This window comes from Gadus macrocephalus, chromosome 20, assembly GCF_031168955.1.
Source record: "Gadus macrocephalus chromosome 20, ASM3116895v1".
Classification (NCBI taxonomy): domain Eukaryota; kingdom Metazoa; phylum Chordata; class Actinopteri; order Gadiformes; family Gadidae; genus Gadus; species Gadus macrocephalus.
Genome location: NC_082401.1, coordinates 13331762 through 13348524, shown reverse-complemented (window position 1 = coordinate 13348524; position 16763 = coordinate 13331762). Strand labels below are relative to the sequence as shown.

General features: G+C 41.9%; 2 protein-coding genes and 1 long non-coding RNA gene across 4 annotated transcripts; all 3 read right to left on the bottom strand.

Annotated features, from left to right (window-relative positions):
• Positions 1-81: 81 nt before the first annotated feature.
• Positions 82-2841, bottom strand: LOC132448290 (uncharacterized). Its single transcript, XR_009523343.1, has 3 exons — positions 2282-2841; positions 1922-2057; positions 82-1820 (listed from the first exon to the last, which is right to left on the bottom strand). It is a non-coding gene; the product is annotated as an uncharacterized LOC132448290 (long non-coding RNA).
• Positions 2842-5201: 2360 nt separating this feature from the next.
• LOC132448284 (toll-like receptor 7) lies at positions 5202-9286 on the bottom strand. 2 transcript variants are annotated; one of them, XM_060039443.1, is made up of 2 exons: positions 9149-9286; positions 5202-8691 (listed from the first exon to the last, which is right to left on the bottom strand). In XM_060039443.1, exons 1-2 carry the CDS (start codon positions 9149-9151, stop codon positions 5596-5598), a joined length of 3099 nt encoding a protein of 1032 aa, XP_059895426.1. In that variant the 5' UTR covers positions 9152-9286; the 3' UTR covers positions 5202-5595. The 2 variants fall into 2 exon arrangements, with proteins under 2 accessions (XP_059895426.1, XP_059895425.1); XM_060039442.1 differs by having other exon boundaries at positions 5202-8630.
• Positions 9287-15246: 5960 nt separating this feature from the next.
• On the bottom strand, positions 15247-16358 carry LOC132448289 (toll-like receptor 7). The gene has a single exon (XM_060039446.1). The coding sequence runs from the start codon at positions 16224-16226 to the stop codon at positions 15762-15764; it is 465 nt and encodes a 154-aa protein (XP_059895429.1). The 5' UTR covers positions 16227-16358; the 3' UTR covers positions 15247-15761.
• Between the last annotated feature and the right edge of the window lie 405 nt (positions 16359-16763).

The following is a 16763-nucleotide window of genomic DNA, read 5'->3' as shown; positions in this document are numbered from 1 at the left end:
GCAGCATGACTTCCTTGAGGTTAAAACAGAAGTAGTCGACCTACAAGGTAAGACCAGTAGATGGGGGTATTCTGTAGATAACGTAAAGCAGAATAATTATTAAATTGAAGGAATGTATCATCATTTTCAGAAAAATATTATACGAGTTACGCACGCACGCACGTAATATGGTGAATTTGGAAAATAGGAAAATTTGAAGAGAATTAGGGATGCCTTTGTCTTGATTATAAAGAGCACAATTTAATACAATTATGACTACATTATAACTATCAAAAATACAATAAAAAAAGAATGAGAAATATTCCCCAAGCTATGAAGTGTAATTTTAATTCATGGTTACATGTTATTGTATTTTGAAAGAAATTAATTAAGTTGAATGAGACGTTTAATAGATTACACATATGAAAATATGAAAAATGGAGAATCACAAAAATATATTTTTAGTGATTGCATATGAGCAGTAATTTTATAATTGAGTGATTAAATAACTCACCATTGTGCATGTGCTGGACCCGAAAGATATTATGTAAATAGTAAACCCTTGTTAAAGGTCAATTCAATAGCACTGGATAATAACTGTATTCTCTTGTGGGAGAACACACTAAATCAAACTGCAGCAGCTTCGTCAAAATATAGCCTTCCAAAAATTGCAGAAAGCAGCTTTTTTTTGCTTCCCTTTTAGGGTCCATAGATCATAGGATCTTAGAATCCTCCCACATTTCTCGTAAGAAAGTTTATGTTAAGTACTAAGCCTAATAAGGATATGATATTAGGCAATTTTTATTTTAACACGTTTTTTTCATCAAAGGTAACATAATAACTAAATTGACAAACAAAGAAAGATTCTCTTGTAATTTCGTAGTTTAAATGATTAACGAGGGTGCTGATAAAAAAGGGAAAGTACTCAGTGATAATGGGCAAAGTATTCATGAAATCTACAGAAAAGTCAACAACATCACACTTTTAAACATATTGTTTGCAATGATTTGCCTCTAGAGCTCTCGACATTTTTATAATTGATGAATGCTTTTTGAATTAAAGAACACCTTAAAATATTTCACTGTCCACATGGAAAGCCCCAAAAGGTCATTGATAAAATAATCCCCTCTAGCATTGGTGTCGGGTACTATATGCCATGTTTAACTTATATTCTTATAGACGTCTTTGTATAATTGTTTAAATGTTTAAAAATGATCAACAGAGTTGTTTTACTTAATTAAGAATTGTAAACACAAGGCAACGTTTATCGACGCAGTTCAAATTGGCGGCTTCAACCAATGGCATGTCTGGCTTTAACTCAAAACTCGGAGCAGAGCAGAGACAGAGCGGCCGTGTCTTTGTGTATCAGTGTTCTCAACGAGTGCGTTGTGGATGACGGATGACGACGGACATGGCGGCAGAGTGACGCGTCAGTGTGTTCACACTTTGGTCATTGCAGTTGCTTCCTGACGCCGCCTCGGCAGCCTTCAGCAGACACACGTAGTTCATGACGACCTCGTCCAGCCGGGCCACCACCTCACGCCGCTGCCGCTCGGCACTCAGGCCTTCCACCAGCGACATGCAAGCCTGCGTCAGACAGCAGAGCGTGTGGAAGCTTTGTGTCTTGTTGAGCATCTCTAGTTACACACAAGCTAGCCTCGATTCACAAGTCAGCGTAGACTTAATTCATCACCTCTCTCCATGCAGGTTCGAGCTCTCCAGGTATTCCGAGAAGTCCTGGCCACATCGCTGACTGCAGCCGCGGTCCTCTGTTGCCTTGTAAGGCGTGCTGTAGGTCCACTCTATCACCCGGTAGTTCTGCTTCACTCTCGCCTTGTGACCTGGAAAGGAGAAGCGGGACTATTAGAAACAACCTTTTAATTTCTCACGTTATGCTTTGATGCAGGGAGATGTTGTCACACGTGTCGAGTTTGAGACTTACTCGCTTCCGCATTCTCGGCGCTGCTCTGGGCCACTTTGAAGATGGAGCGCCTGGAGTCCACCAGTAAGCGGTAATAGCCGGCGGTCAGACAGGCCAGAATTATGGCATCAACAGACTCCATTAACAGAGTTATTGGCTGTGGTCGAGAGAGATAAGCTGCACACAATGAGCACACAATGGATGCAGGGTCGGAATGAGGTGATAATGACTGCTATGGCAGCTTTCCACTAAGAGCTCAATATAGTGCTGCGGATCAACTCAGAGTGTGTAAAACAGGGGTAGCATCTGTTTCCACATTTCAAGGGAAAAGCAAATTAGCAACGTCATGCAGGGGTTGCTTTTATCCAAAGCATCTCTCACCTACATGAGTGAACAAATTCTTCCACTGAGTAGGGAATCTAACCCCTAACCCCAGCAGAGGCGCCGGTCTAGCCGGACCGGACACTAAAGGATCCTTTCACCGTCACGACCAGAATATGGAGCTCCACCCGCACCGTCTTCTCGTCCTCTGAGTACATTTCGATGCGGTTGACGTGGCTGATGTCAGCCAGCAGAGCCACCAGGTTGGTCTTGGGGTTGATGTCATGGCTGATGCAGTAGCGCTGTCCTATCAGAAGGGTCACCTCCGTGTGCTTCTCGCCTTGCTGTAAATACGGAAGGGTCAGGCTCAATGCATCTCAGTGTTTGGTTTCGATATTGTTTAGTCAGGCTCTAAACGTTGACTTCAAACCAAGGGTTTGGAACAGACACTTGCAACTCAGATGGATTTGAAGACCCGTCCACCGTAAAGTCTCAAGTCTCTGAGGTACTTGAGATAGTGGACCTTGGCTTGCAACACTGTCAGCTGCAAGAAAGAGGGATGTTCATGACACAACAGGAAACTAAGAATTCATTGACCCCAGCGCCCCAATATATGGTAGTCAAGGGCCTTCTGTGTGCAATGGTAAAAAAGAAGGGGGGAGAGGGAACAGAAGAAAGAGTGGGAGGGAGAGACGGAGGGAGGTGTAGAGGCACTGCAGGAGGCAGGAACAACGCCAGGCCCCACTTCTTCCTGTTCAGTCAGAATCCATACTTATCCATAATTAGCTCACCTTACTCCGGCACCACACAAACAGCCGAGTCAACAGTCCTGACCGCCCATCAATCCATTCTCCCAGAGGTGCTGCATTGATTCATCGACCGGCTACTATTGTAATTATTCAATCACTCCGCGGCGATTATTCAACCCATAAAGCAACAACACTACGGAAACAGTAGGATGTTCGACAGATCGTATTTCTTATTTTCTGTTCTTCTATATTTATTTAATGTTTGTAAAAAAAATAATAATAATTGAATAAGAGAAAATAAGAAATATGATCTGGATAATATGGAGTCAATAGTTTGAGCCATGGAGGATGACGAGGTGGAGTCCTTACTCGATGTACTTGAGGGAAACCTTCTGTGACTGCTTGGTGCTGATCGTGAGGATGTACATCTGCAGCGCTGCCAGCCGAAGGGCCGTGTCGTATTTCAACTCCGACCCAAATCTCTCCAACACCACGTCATTGCAGCTCTGGTGGACAAGGACAGAGAGAAAGAGACAGAGAGGGAGGGAGAGATAGAGAAAGTGAGTTAGAGAGAGAAAGACAGAGAGGGAGGGACAGAGAGAGAGAGATAGAGAGGGAGGGAGACAGACGGAAAGGGAGAGAGGGAAACAGAGAGAGACACAGAGGGAGAGGGAGAGTGAAGGAGAAACAGGGAGAGAGAGGGATACAAAGAGAGAGAGGATAGAGAGTTAGGGAAAGGGGGAGATAGAGGGACTGGGAGGGAGATACAGGGAGAGGTAGAGACAGGGAGAAAGACAGAGCGGGAGAGAGAAAGATAGAGACAAAAAGGGAGACCGAGAGAGAGAGAGAAGGAAAGAAGTAGAATGTGTGAGTGAGTGACCGAATGGCAGGGAAAAGGGATTTGATTTCTGAGCATTTACATCAGAGGATTTTGGGGTACCATCGCATGGACGTCGACGTATCAAGAATGAGGGGCCTCAGGCTTTTTAGGGAGAGACACGGCAGGATGATGATGCCTCCTTCTCCTGGAAGAAAGGGGAGGAGGAAGATGGGGGTTAGGGTAGACTGGATTGATATTGAGAGAGGCATTACTAGTTCTTCAGAGGAATCTGGCTTCACTTGAGACCGATGCACACAACCAGGTACATTGTCAACAGTAAAGGAACATGCCACTTACATGCTTTGATGGATAACACATGCGTGAGTATTGGCTCGCTAAAATCCACAACCACAAAAAGAACACTCACACCAATCACCTAATCCCGCAGCAATAGAAACAGAGGCACATACCAGAATTTGGTAAGGTATTGAGCACTATATAATTCATTGACTGTAACAAAATAACCTTGCATGAGGGAAAGTTGTGCTGGGCCTAAAACTAACAAGGTCCATCGCTCCTGAGAAGTCTCACCATGTGTGAGACTTCTCAATTTGTGTCTGAGAGGTAGATGGAACAGTAGTGTGACATGGCGGTTCAACGTGAACATGCAGTGAAAGCAACAGGTGTCTTAGTGTACTCCAGATCAAAAGTTCACTTCCTTATTATTGCAAAACACAGAGGAGGGTTTGTGTTTTAGGAAGTACCCATTTAGTACCTACTTATGTTTGTCTGTTTTTGTTTTGCTGTAGACATTGCAGAGTGTCTGTTATTGGGTATGGTCTTTGGGAAATGCATGCACTGCTAAACAATGTTCAGTGGTACAAAGCATGAACCTTTGGAAGCCTTTAAGTTCGTAATTTGTTGGTTAATTTACAGTTTGTTCTCACTATTAGTGCCTCTTGTGGTGTAATTAAAATGAAAAAATAAGAAACATAACATGATCTGAGGCAATTTTAACTTCACCACTTAAAATAATTACACCAATAACGACATACACAATATATAATACATCAAATGTTTTTTCATCAAAGGTTACATAATAACTTAATTGACTAAGAAAGGAAGGATATTGTTGTTTTTTCTTAGTTTAAATGTTTAATGAGGGTGCTGACAAAAAGGGGAAAGTAATCAATGATAATATGCAAAGTTTTCATCAAAACTACAGAAGAGTCAACAATATAACAATTTTACAATGATTGCAATGATTTGTCTCAAGAGCTCTCGATATTTTTCATAATTGATTGAATGTGTTTTTAATTCAAGAACACGTAAAATATTTCACAGTCTACATGAAAAGCCCCAAAATGTCTTTGACAAAATAATCTAGCATTGGTGTCAGGAACTATAGGCCACTAATAATCTTTACAGAGGTCTTTATATAATTATTTGAATGGTATTGAGAGTTGACCACCCTTTCTGAAAGGACAACAGTTCAGCCTCAGGCCAACCTTAATTACAAAATATAGAGGCCCTATATTATGGAACTATCGAAACCACAAGACAACAGCAATACAAAACAAAGACTGATAACACTATGACCAAAAATTTGGCTGTTAAAAGGGGTTCATTATTATCACATGTTATCATTGCATTCAACCTATAAAGAAGATCAGTTCAAAAGCATCTCTCAACGATTGCAGTTATCTCAAAGATAACTGCAAAAATAGCCTACAACAACGACAAGTAAATTTAAGTAACTTAACATGAAAGAAATACAGAAAAAGGAAAACATCCAAGCAACAGCTTCAGTCTCTCTCCCGGCTGCAGGTGAAGTACTGAGAGTAAGTGCTGGTGTACATCGTCTGGTTGTCCACCCTGACTACATTCCTGAGGTTCTGCCAAAACCAGGGCTCAGCAGCCGCAGTCCTGGGCCACTCCACAACACTCTCCCCGCACAGCCTCCTCCTCAGACGCAGGAAGTGGGAGTTCTGCAGGACAGGCTCCAACATCAGCACCACGATCACGTCCAGGTTCTCATCCAGCAGCCGCTGGTGGGCCAGGTACATGGCCAAGCGGAACAACCCCGTCTTGACGTACGCCTTCGTCAGCACAAACAGGGTCTTGCGGCTGTAGCGAATGCTGTGGGTGAGGTTGTCGATCAAGGGGACACCGAGGGGCCAGTCCCGCTGCTCCAGACACAAGGGCAACGTCTTCTCCCCCTCCGCCTCCAGCTTCACCCTCAGCGTCTCCAGCACCCACTCCGTGACCCAGGGGTCTTTGGTGTCATATGTCACGAAGACGTCGTACACGTTGTCTTGTGAGGCCGAAGAACGATAGCCCTTCCATTTGGCCTTCAGGTAATACACGACGTAGGAGGCGTCCCAGTAGAAGATGTGTGCCACCGTTGCCATCGACGTGGTGAAAAAGAGGAAGGTAGTTGTGAGAACTGAGATCAGCAGTGCCAGACTGTTGTTGACACACTGGTCAAACTCAAAGTAAATCATCACCTGAGGATGGCCGTAGGATACGAAGCAGTAGACATCCGTGGTCAGGCTTGGGATGGTGACATTGTTGTCTTCAATCCACAGAATAAAATCCAGTGTGTCACATGAGCATTGAAATGGGTTCCGATGTAAAGACAACATTTGAAGGTAGTTTTTAGGTTTTGTTAAGAAGTTGGTCTGGTTGATAACAGTCAGCATGTTGTGGTTCAGCAAGAGGGTTGTAAGGCTTACGGCGCCCTCTAAAAATCCATTCGAGAGTTGTGCAATTTGATTATGAGCCAAATTCAGAGTTCTTAAAGAACGGGAGGCAACGCTTCGTACATAAGTCATAGCATTGTGACTTAGATCGAGGATCTGGAGGTTGTTGAAATGTTCTAGTTTGGTCCAATTAAAATCCGAGAGTTTGTTGTAATTTATGAACAGGGTTGTGAGCTGCTGTGGTAACAAAGTGTAAACCTTATCAGGAATTGCAACAATGTTGTTGGAAGAAATGTCTAGTATTGTCAACTTAGTGAGCTTTCTAAACAGATTTATATACGAGTCATCTTTCCAAAGGGTTCCAAGCTCATTGTGTCCGAATCGAAGCTCATTTAATGAATCACTCTGTAACATTTTGGTAGTTAAAGTATGAATGCAATTATTGCTCATATTTAATATCTCAAGAAAAGGCAGATTTTTAACAAAATCTAAATTATGTGTGATCCCATAGGCTTTAAAGTAGTGGTCGTTGAAACTGATGTCCAATACCTTTAGCTTCTGTAATTCTTGGAATGCATCACTATAGGCCAAGTCAATCTTATTAAATGACAGATCCAAATATGTGAGGTTTGGCAACGACTCAAATTCTGTCCCATTTAATGCAGATGAAAACCCATTTCTTGAAAGGTTAAGGCATGAGATATTATCATAGCCTTCAAATTGCTCACGACTAATGAAGAAAAGATTATTTGAGCTAAAACTCAGCACACGACCTGCCTTGATACACTCTGGATTAGCCAAAGTGATACCAGAATTCAACGAGTTGGCCATCAGGTGCGGTGAAGAAATCAGGTCGGCTTTAACATTTCCTCCCTGGCCAGGTGGGCTAGGCGTACTTACTGAAACGGGATACAGTCTGTTTTCTGATAGGTATATGCTTTGCAACTGTGGGAGATCTTTGAATATGGTGGAATTAGAGTGAACAATAAAGTTAGTCCCTAGATTTAGCACAGTTAGGTTTTTGAGTGAAAAAAGAGGTTTCAAAGTATCAAATTCAATTTCTCTGAAAACCAAACCAACCAAGTGCAATACTCGAAGCGACCTAAGCTTTGAAAAACCGTTTGACAGCTGAACGGTCTTTGGGTATGCTTTATGGCCAAAATTGAAGGACAGATCCAAGTGCTGTAAATATGAAAGACTACTAAAACTCTTCAGTTCGCCCTGAATGGCATTTTGTAAAAGATTGAATGATAGCTTGAGTTTTGTCAGATGTCTGAGATTTTCAAACCAAAAATCGTCAAGTACTGTTAGGGAGTTGCCTGCTAAGTGTAACGTCTTTAGTTGGGTAAGGTTAGCAAATGCATTAGGATGGATTCCAAGAGAAATATTGGGGCAAGGTACACAGGGATATGGAGCATTTCCACATCTTGGGCAGTTTCCATGTACTGTCAGTGCTTTTAAGTGATGGAGCTCTTTAAAGTCCTCTTCAAAAATGTAATGTATTTGGTTGTCACTAAGTGCCAGGTTGGTTAGCGTTGTTGGTAGTCCCTTTGGAACTCGTGTTAGATTGTTTGAGGAAAGGTCGAGAACCTCAAGCTTTGTCAAAACTGCCAAACTGTCATCTGAAATACTCACTTGCTTGAAGCACTTATTGCTAAAATAGCAGTTTTTGTGCAAGAATAGATGTGTCACATTTCTTACACCAGAAAAGCTGTTTTTGTTGAGCACCAGGAAGCTGTTATTGTTTAGCCAAATCGTTTTCAAACTGGGAGGAAGATTTCCGGGGATATAAGTCAGACGATTGTTGCTTAAATCCAGTGATAGCAGCTTTGTCAAATTATTGAAAGCATCCTCATTGATGTCGACGTTCCTCAGTCCGTTCCTTTTGGCCTGGGAAAGATTAAGTTCAGCGAGATCTTCCAGATGAGAAAACGCATTCCCTGGTATTTGCTGAAGATCGTTTTTTTTAAAAATGACCACAGTGGCATTGCTGGTTATCCCTTCAGGTACTTTTCGAAGTTTTTTTTCCCCACAGTCGAACACGAGTCTTGGCCTTCCAAAGTGTCCACCTTTGACGTCACATGGAAACTGCCGTGACATCCAATTCGTACTGGGTTGGAACATGGCAGTACGTCTCCCTTGATGTAAAAACAGAAAGAGTAGTCGGCCTATAAGGTAAGACCAGTAGATGGGGGTTTTCTGTGGATAACATGAAGGAGAAGAATTATTCATTTAAAATAAATGTATCTTATCGCAAAATATTCTATGGTTTACACACACACACACAAACACCCACCCACACACACACACACACACCACACACACCGATATATATACACACACACACGCAATATGGTGTATTAGGACGATACAATTATTTGAAGAGAATTAATGAAGCCTTTTTTTTGTCTATACAAAGCCCAATATTAATACAATTATTACTATAACATTATCAAAAATAAATATTCCGAAACTTCTGAAGTGTAACTTTAATTCATGTTTAATTGTTATTGTATTTAGAAAGTACAAATTTAAAATTGAAGAAGACATGGAATATATTTATCACAAATATGAAAATATAGAAATATTGATCACAAACATATAGTTTTAGCCATTGCATAAAAATAATTTCTTTATGAATGTTTCAATAACTCACCATTGTGAATGTGGTGGACCCTTAAGATATAATTGGTAAAAAGTTGTTCAATGTCACTTGAATAGCACTGGATAATAGTTGTATTCTCTTGTGGGTGAAGTGAACACACTAAAGCAGACTGCAACAGCCTCATCGAAATAGAACCATCAACAAATTGCGGAAGAAAGCATTTTTATGCTTCCCTTTTTTGCTTCCCGTTCTAAGATGGTTCATGTTTTAATTCCAATGAACCATAGAATCCTCGCAGATATCTAATAACAATGCTGTTTTGATGTACTCTATTTTTATTTTTTATACATTTTATCCGTAATTCCGTTACAGCGTCTCCCTGAACATGTCACTGTACTGCTTGTTACTCTCTGTAGCTAGCACGCTTCTGAGGCCAAACCAAAAGTATGGCTGAGCCTGAGGATTGGTCGGCGACTCCAGGACCGACCGCCTGTACAGTCTCTTCCTGAGTCTCAGGTACTTGAGTTACTCACTGCCTTCTCCAGAAAGATCAAAACTATGAAGTTGTTCTTCTCATTAGGGATGGGAATCGAGAACCGGTTCTTGTTCAGAACCGGTGCAGAGTCAACCGATTCCTTGGAATCATTAGCAAGCCTGCTTAACGATTCCGCTTATCGGTTCCGGTCGCGGCAAATGCATCATGACGTCACACACACGCTACTTTGTTTTGGTTCAGAACGCAGCAAACATGGCGCCGCCGAGGAAGAAGCGCATTGTGCGTTCACACCAAACGCGATTTGTCGCGCCAAACTTTCGCCGTGCACAGGCGAGCGCGTTCACGAGGATTTGTGCTGCGACAAATTCGCTCGAGTTGAAACATTTCAACTTTGACGCATATTTCGCGTGATGACAGCCCATCAGCTTTCCACAGCGTGACCACTGAGTGACATGTGTAACGTAACAGCCAATCAGCGTTCAACCGTCAAACTCAGTGCAATGCAGTCTGGGGTGAACTGCAGCATGGAGGAGAAAGTAATTGTTGCCGTTTGCGACTCCCGGAGCTCTATGTATAATAGTATATAATATAATATAATTGTATAGATAATATCACGGCCAACAGCTCTGTGCGCCTCCGGATGGCCGTAGCGCAGGGAGCTAGGGATTGGGCTTTCTCAGGGTTTGTTTACCAGCGTCGCTATGGTTTCCGGTCTTGTGTGTTCCAACGGTTTATTAGGTAGGCCCATCTAATAAATCTCTGTCTAATCAATACTTCATTCACTGCTTCTGCGTCACCGTGGTCATTACAATATTATGAATAGACTGCGTCGGGTCCTCCGACGTCTCTCCCTCTTCCACAAAAGGTAAAGACATGCAATGGTGGTTATCTTGTTGTGGCGCGACAAATTCGACAAAACTTGCACAGCGACAGATTATGATTTGTGGCGCGACAAAACTTCGGCGACAACGCGAACGGGCGACAAGTGTCGGGGGCTTGGTTGTATTTCACGCGTATAGACGACAATATTGCCACTTGCAACAATTGTAAAGTTTCCATTTCATCAAAGGGGGGAACTACCTCCAATATGCTGAAACATTTGGCTACACAGCATGCAATTAATTTGCAGGAATGTCGCTTATTTATTTTGTTTATGTCAGTTGGATTTTGTTACAAGTTGAATGCAAATGAGCACTGTTAGTATTCCAAAAGGCAGGGCCGGTCCTGACCAATTTGGCGCCCTAGGCAAGATTTTTGCTGGCGCCCCTACCCCTTTGGATCGCACAGTAAATTCGACTACCAATGTTCATACACTCAGAAAAGCTGCAAAGCTTTGTCTTTGAGACTCTTTTATTTTAGATAAAAAATTAAACACACAAAAAACGTATTACAAACCAAGTGACCATCAATGAATCATAAATACAATATAAATAAGGTATGCACAAAATACTGCAGAAGTTACAACTTTTAATAATCAAACACTTTGCAGCAAAAGAAAGTCTTGCAAAACCAGTGACAATGAATCACTCATACAATAAGGTATGCACAAAATGCAAAAACTGCAAAGAAATGCATGATGTTTACTAAAGGCATTCATAAGCAAAATAATAGATATCAGTTCAGATTCAAATTATTGTAAACACAATTAAATGTAGTATGGTTTATCTAGTTTGGTTCTAACCAGAGATTAAACAAGCACTCAAGTTAAGAGTAAAATGCAATCATATGTTATCATGTGAAAGATATGGGAAATGTAAGATATGCAAACCACAAACTGTCATCCAAAATCAGCTTGAAAATAAACACTGCTCCAACAATGGTTACTACAATGCATTGGAGTAAAAAGGATAATCCCCCCCATTTTACTGTGGTTTACAAACTGCTTTGGACCTATGTACATAGCTGACATGTTTTGATTTTCATTGAAGCGTGTGGGTTTGGATTGAGCAGCGGACCAGCTAGGTAAAGAGCTGCTGTTCCTTTTCTTTTTTAAAAACAAACACTGCCTGACTAGTTAACTCCGGTTAAGTTATTTACACGTTGATTGACAATGTGCTACGCCCTGACAACTGTTGGCGGACTATTTGTATTTACTAAATAATAAAACCACATTTAAAACCACATATTGCTTCGATAAGTGAATAAATTAAATCAATAGCCATGTATTAAGCGGAGTTATGCATAGGGAACAGTTAGCTGCAGAGAAATAAAGATAGAAAGGTGAACAAGTTGGCTATATAGCCAGCCAGGCCTACATTAAAGATAAACCAATTAAAGTTACTGTGCCTCTCTCTTTTCCCGTTTTTCCTCCTCTTCTCTCTCTTCCTCCCCTGGGCGCCAGAGTCAAGAGAGTCTAGCTGCAGACATCCACCAACACGCTCCGGACATCCACCCACAGGCACTTCCGCTGCAGACAGTTCCATCCACCCACACGCCGGAAATCGGATAATAAAAAATAAAAATCTGAAAATAAAATGAAAATCGGGCGTTACGATGTGTTTACATAAATGAAAGGGCGTTAAGTAATGTGTTTACATAAATGAACGAAATAAATTAAGTTATAAAATCGGATAAACGCTTCCGGTTTTGGACAGAAGACCTGACACTCGCTGTTTACTTTAAGCTGGAGCTTATGGCTCTTCTCTTTCTGTAAATACACACACCTTATTCAGATTCCCTCTGTGTTATACTGCAATCATCTCAATTTAATATTTGATCGGACACAAACTGATACTCGTATTGTAAAGCTGAAGGGCATCAGAGATTGAGGCTAATAATTATTTTAAATACTATGTATGAGTGGACAGGAATAGTTAGAACAATTCCCCTTTAGCTTCACCTTTTCTGACATATTTATATTAGGTCTAGCTATGTTACATTCTGTTGTCTTAATATCATAAGGTTTGACTGCATTCCAACATAATTTATCATATGTTATTAGCACTTTTGCATTCCTAAATTCTTACTCTGAACCATCATTCATTTAATATCTGGCTCTAATTGTCTATAATATTGTCTTACCTTGTGCTGCTGGACCACCTTATTTGCCCATATTTAAATCCGACAAACTCAAGTCTGTGTTTTAACTTAGCTCTGTGTGTAACCAAAGTGAATAAGTAAAGTCATACAAAAAATCAATACATTGTAAACGTTATAACACTTTATTAGGAAACACTCAACAGATAACTGAACTCAGAACCTCAACACACACACACACACACACACACACACACACACACACACACACACACACACACACACACACACACACACACACACACACACACACGTGTGTGTGTTTTTCTATGTTTTTCTTATAGAAAGTTAATTTACAGTGCGGGCATTTTCCTTTTTTCAAACCGGTTGTACTTTTACTCTGGGCAGCAGAGACGGCAGAGGAAGACACAACAGTTGAAGCTTGGGGAGAAGGAGCAGTCGGAGCTGGAGAGGTGGTGGCTGTCTTGACTGTGATGGGGTTTTGATTGGATGTATGGACGGCAGCGGAGGTGGAGGGACTGTCTTGCGTGTTTGTGCAGGACTTCAGGTGTAGATCCATAACCGACTTCCTGATGATCGTTTTGCCACAAAGGGGGCAATGATAATGTCCCCCATCCCTGCAGCTGAGGTTGCACCTGCATATCTTTTTGTCTAAGATCAATGCAGGCAAAAGATAGAGGAAAATGAGTCAGTGACTTATAAAAGTAAGCAGACACACATTCATAAATATTGTCTGGACATATACACATATATTCTTATATTCTTTCTACACACATACATATATCACCTTTAAATCTAATGGAATGTTTTATGTGGGATTCCAGGTGGCACTGAAGCTTCGTGTTGATGGTTGGTTTGAAAGTTGGGCATAGGGGGCAGTGGAAAAGTGTGCAGCAAGTTGTGCAGCGTTTGACTTCTGGCTTTGAATCATCCGTAAAAATCGAGTGATGCATCTACAAAAGACAGAAAAAAAATGTTAAAATTTATGTTTTAATTGTAGAAAAAATTAAGATCAAAGACGATAAATTCTCACAGCACAGCAAACTATTTAAAGGGCGGTAATTCAGTAGTGGTTGTAGTCTAGACAAATTAGTCCCATCAGAGCATCAACTTTAACTATTATTGGCATATAATTAATGATGAGATATATTTCTACCTCATACTGAACTTTACATCTGTTTCTCTCTCTCATTATATGTTTTATGAACTGTCTGAGCCCCAGCACCCTATTGACTGGGGGACATTGAACATTTAGAATCTGAGACAGGATAGTAGGCTATTACATAACAGTAATTCATTAACTTTTATCCGTTTTATTACATTTTTGATCTCTTTTACCCCTTTTAACTGAACTAAGTGCTATGATCTCTTAGTTATAAACAGATTGTATGAACTAAACAGGCAGATCGAATATTTAACGATCGATTTTGTCTATAGAATGATATCACACTTCTCAGCCACCGCTGCGGAGATGAACAGCTGATAGGTGCAACTCTAGTTAAAGCGAAACGAGCTGCGTCAATTCAATTCGTGGTAATTATTTTATTACAACTTAACTCTGTTACGACGGAGTATTAGGGCCACACGTGAAGAAAAAATATATTTTTGCCGTGACGAGATTAAAATCGACACGTCGACTTTAATGTCCACATGTCGACATTAAACTCAAAACGTCGAGAATCAAGTTGAAACATCATATCGACTTTAATCTTGACGTGTCCATTTTCCGTTCCTCTGTCAGCACGCAGACGCTCCGGGCATCCTCCCAAGCGTTCAGCGGATGACACGAAGTAACCGGGAATAACCCTGGGGTCATTGTTTGTGGTGTAGGCCTCCATCCAAACAATATAGCGACTAAAACCGTCAATGCAACCACTGATGGCAATGCCGCACTACTACAGCGGATGACTACTTCGTGTCATCCGCTGCTAAAGAGATTAAAGTCGGCATGAAAATTCAACTTTATTCTGGACATTTCGAGTTTAATGTCGACGTGTCGATTTTAATCTCGTCACGGCAAAATATTTTTTTTCTTCGTGGGGCCCTAATACTCCGTCGTAGTTTTGGACTACAGATGACTGTCAAAAGTCCAAATCTTAAAATCGTTTATGCTCCCAACACATCGACAAATCTCTAAAATCGTTTAATAAGACCGACTATAGGCTACACAACGTTTGCAAAAAACATTTGCCTATTTTACAAAAATGACACCTAGCTAGCGTTTGCCACCGTCAGTGTGGATTAAAACAACAAATGCTTCATATTGGTGTAACGTTCTGTTATTTGTTTGATGAAAAAATCTAAACTTAATGAAACTAATAGATCGGAAAAGAAATGCAAGTCTCGTGCATTTATAATTGTATCGCTGTGTTTTGAATAGTCACCTACCATAACCTCCAAGTGCAGCTGAGCCGAACGTCACATCTTCGAGCAGTGAGTCCCGTTGTTACACCGAATACTGCGACCCACCGAAAAGTGTGACCCGAGGGGGCGCTGTTGAATAATGTGCAAATCGTGCTCCAGACATCCACCAGCACGCAATTTCCGGCGTGTGGGTGGATGTTTCTGTCTGCAGCGGAAGTGCCTGTGGGTGGATGTTTGGAGCGTGTGGGTGGATGTCTGCAGCCAGACCCCTCTCGCCAGAGTGGGTAATTAAGGTAACTCGCCCCTCCCAACCTCCCGATTCAGGTAGTCTGTGGGGGGGGTTATGTTATCTAATATTTATTTTGACATAACTATTGGTATTAAGAAACATAAACATTGAAGTTAAAGTTAGATGAATACAGTATCCAAAAAATAAAAAATCCCATATTTTGGGCGCCCCCTGCTGATGGATGCGTCCGTAGCATTTGCCAAAACTGCCTATGCCCAGGGACGGCCCTGCCAAAAGACACAAGCTCTTACTTGACTGTTTTCAGTCTGTGTTTTTAGTTTTTTGGCACATAAGGATGGCATTTGGGCTTAAAAAGCCAAACATATATTTTTTTGTCTAGACCAATTCATGTGAAAATGTACAATTTCCTAATACTAGACGCACTTCTGATCAGATATTAAAGAGATTTAATACAAACAAACACATTTGTCCTTATTTTCTCACCCAATGAGAATCGATAAGAGAATCGATAAGGAATCGGATCGATAAGCAGAATCGGAATCGTGAAATTCCCATCCCTACTTCTCATCCATGAGCCGCTGGTGCGCCTTGTAGAACGCCGTCTTGAAGTTTCCGCTCTTCACGTCGTGGTTGGTGAGGACGAACACCGTCCTCTTGCTCTGATGGATGCTCTGGCACAGGTTGTCCACCACCGGACACCCAGGGATCCAGTCCCGCTCCTCCAGGCACAGCCGGAGGGGCCGGTCCCCCCGCTCCTCCAGCTGAACGCACAGCTCGTTCATCACCCATTCGCTCACCGCCGGGTCCTTCTTCTCGTACACCACGAGGGCGTCGTACGGACAGCTCTGCGACGAGGGCTGGCGGCCGTAGCCTTTGAGTTTGGCCACGCAGAAGTGGTAGACATACCAGATGTCCCAGAGGAAGAGGTGGCTGGAGACGGCTAGGGTGACGAAGACGAGCAGCGTGGACGTCAGCAGGATGTAGAGCACAAGGGACAGGTAGTGATACTGGCAGGCCAGCATGTCCACCGTGAGGACCAAGCAACCTCGCTGGGCCACCGGGGTGTCGCAGGTCACGTCTGTGGCCAGAAGGGGGATGGTGACTGTGGTGCTGTGAGCCACTTAATGAACCAAGTGGTGTTGCAGGTGCAGGTGAATATGTTGTTGTGTAGGAGGAGCATGTCCATATTATTCACAATGTTATCAGGGAGACTGGAGTGTTCCATGTATTTTAGTTTGTTGAAGCTGAGATCCAGATACTTTAAGCTGAACGCAAACTTCAGGGAATCAGGGGAGAGATTTTTCTATCTGGTTTCCAGTTAAAATCAGTTTTTGGAGAGATTTGGTGCAGTTTGAAAGGACCATGGGAACTCTTGTGAGACGGTTCCCACTTAGATCTAAAATCCTCAACAAAGTCAACTTGTCTATATCTCCCCAGAAAAATTTGGTGAGCATATTTTTTCTAATGTATAGGTTGGGTAGTCCTTCTGGCATGTTATGGAGCACCTCACGGGGAATGAAGTTAGGGTTGTCCTCAGAGATGTCAAGTACACGTGTGTG

What these genes read in the sequence shown, in the direction of transcription:
- LOC132448289 (XM_060039446.1), bottom strand. Translation starts at nt 16,226, where the DNA reads ATGCTGGCCTGCCAGTATCACTACCTGTCCCTTGTGCTCTACATCCTG.
- LOC132448284 (XM_060039442.1), bottom strand. Translation starts at nt 9,281, where the DNA reads ATGAGGCTGTTGCAGTCTGCTTTAGTGTGTTCACTTCACCCACAAGAG. An exon ending in GGTCCACCACATTCACAATG is followed by an intron (nt 8,631 to 9,148) that starts GTGAGTTATTGA and finishes TTTTACATCAAG; the next exon opens with GGAGACGTACTGCCATGTTC.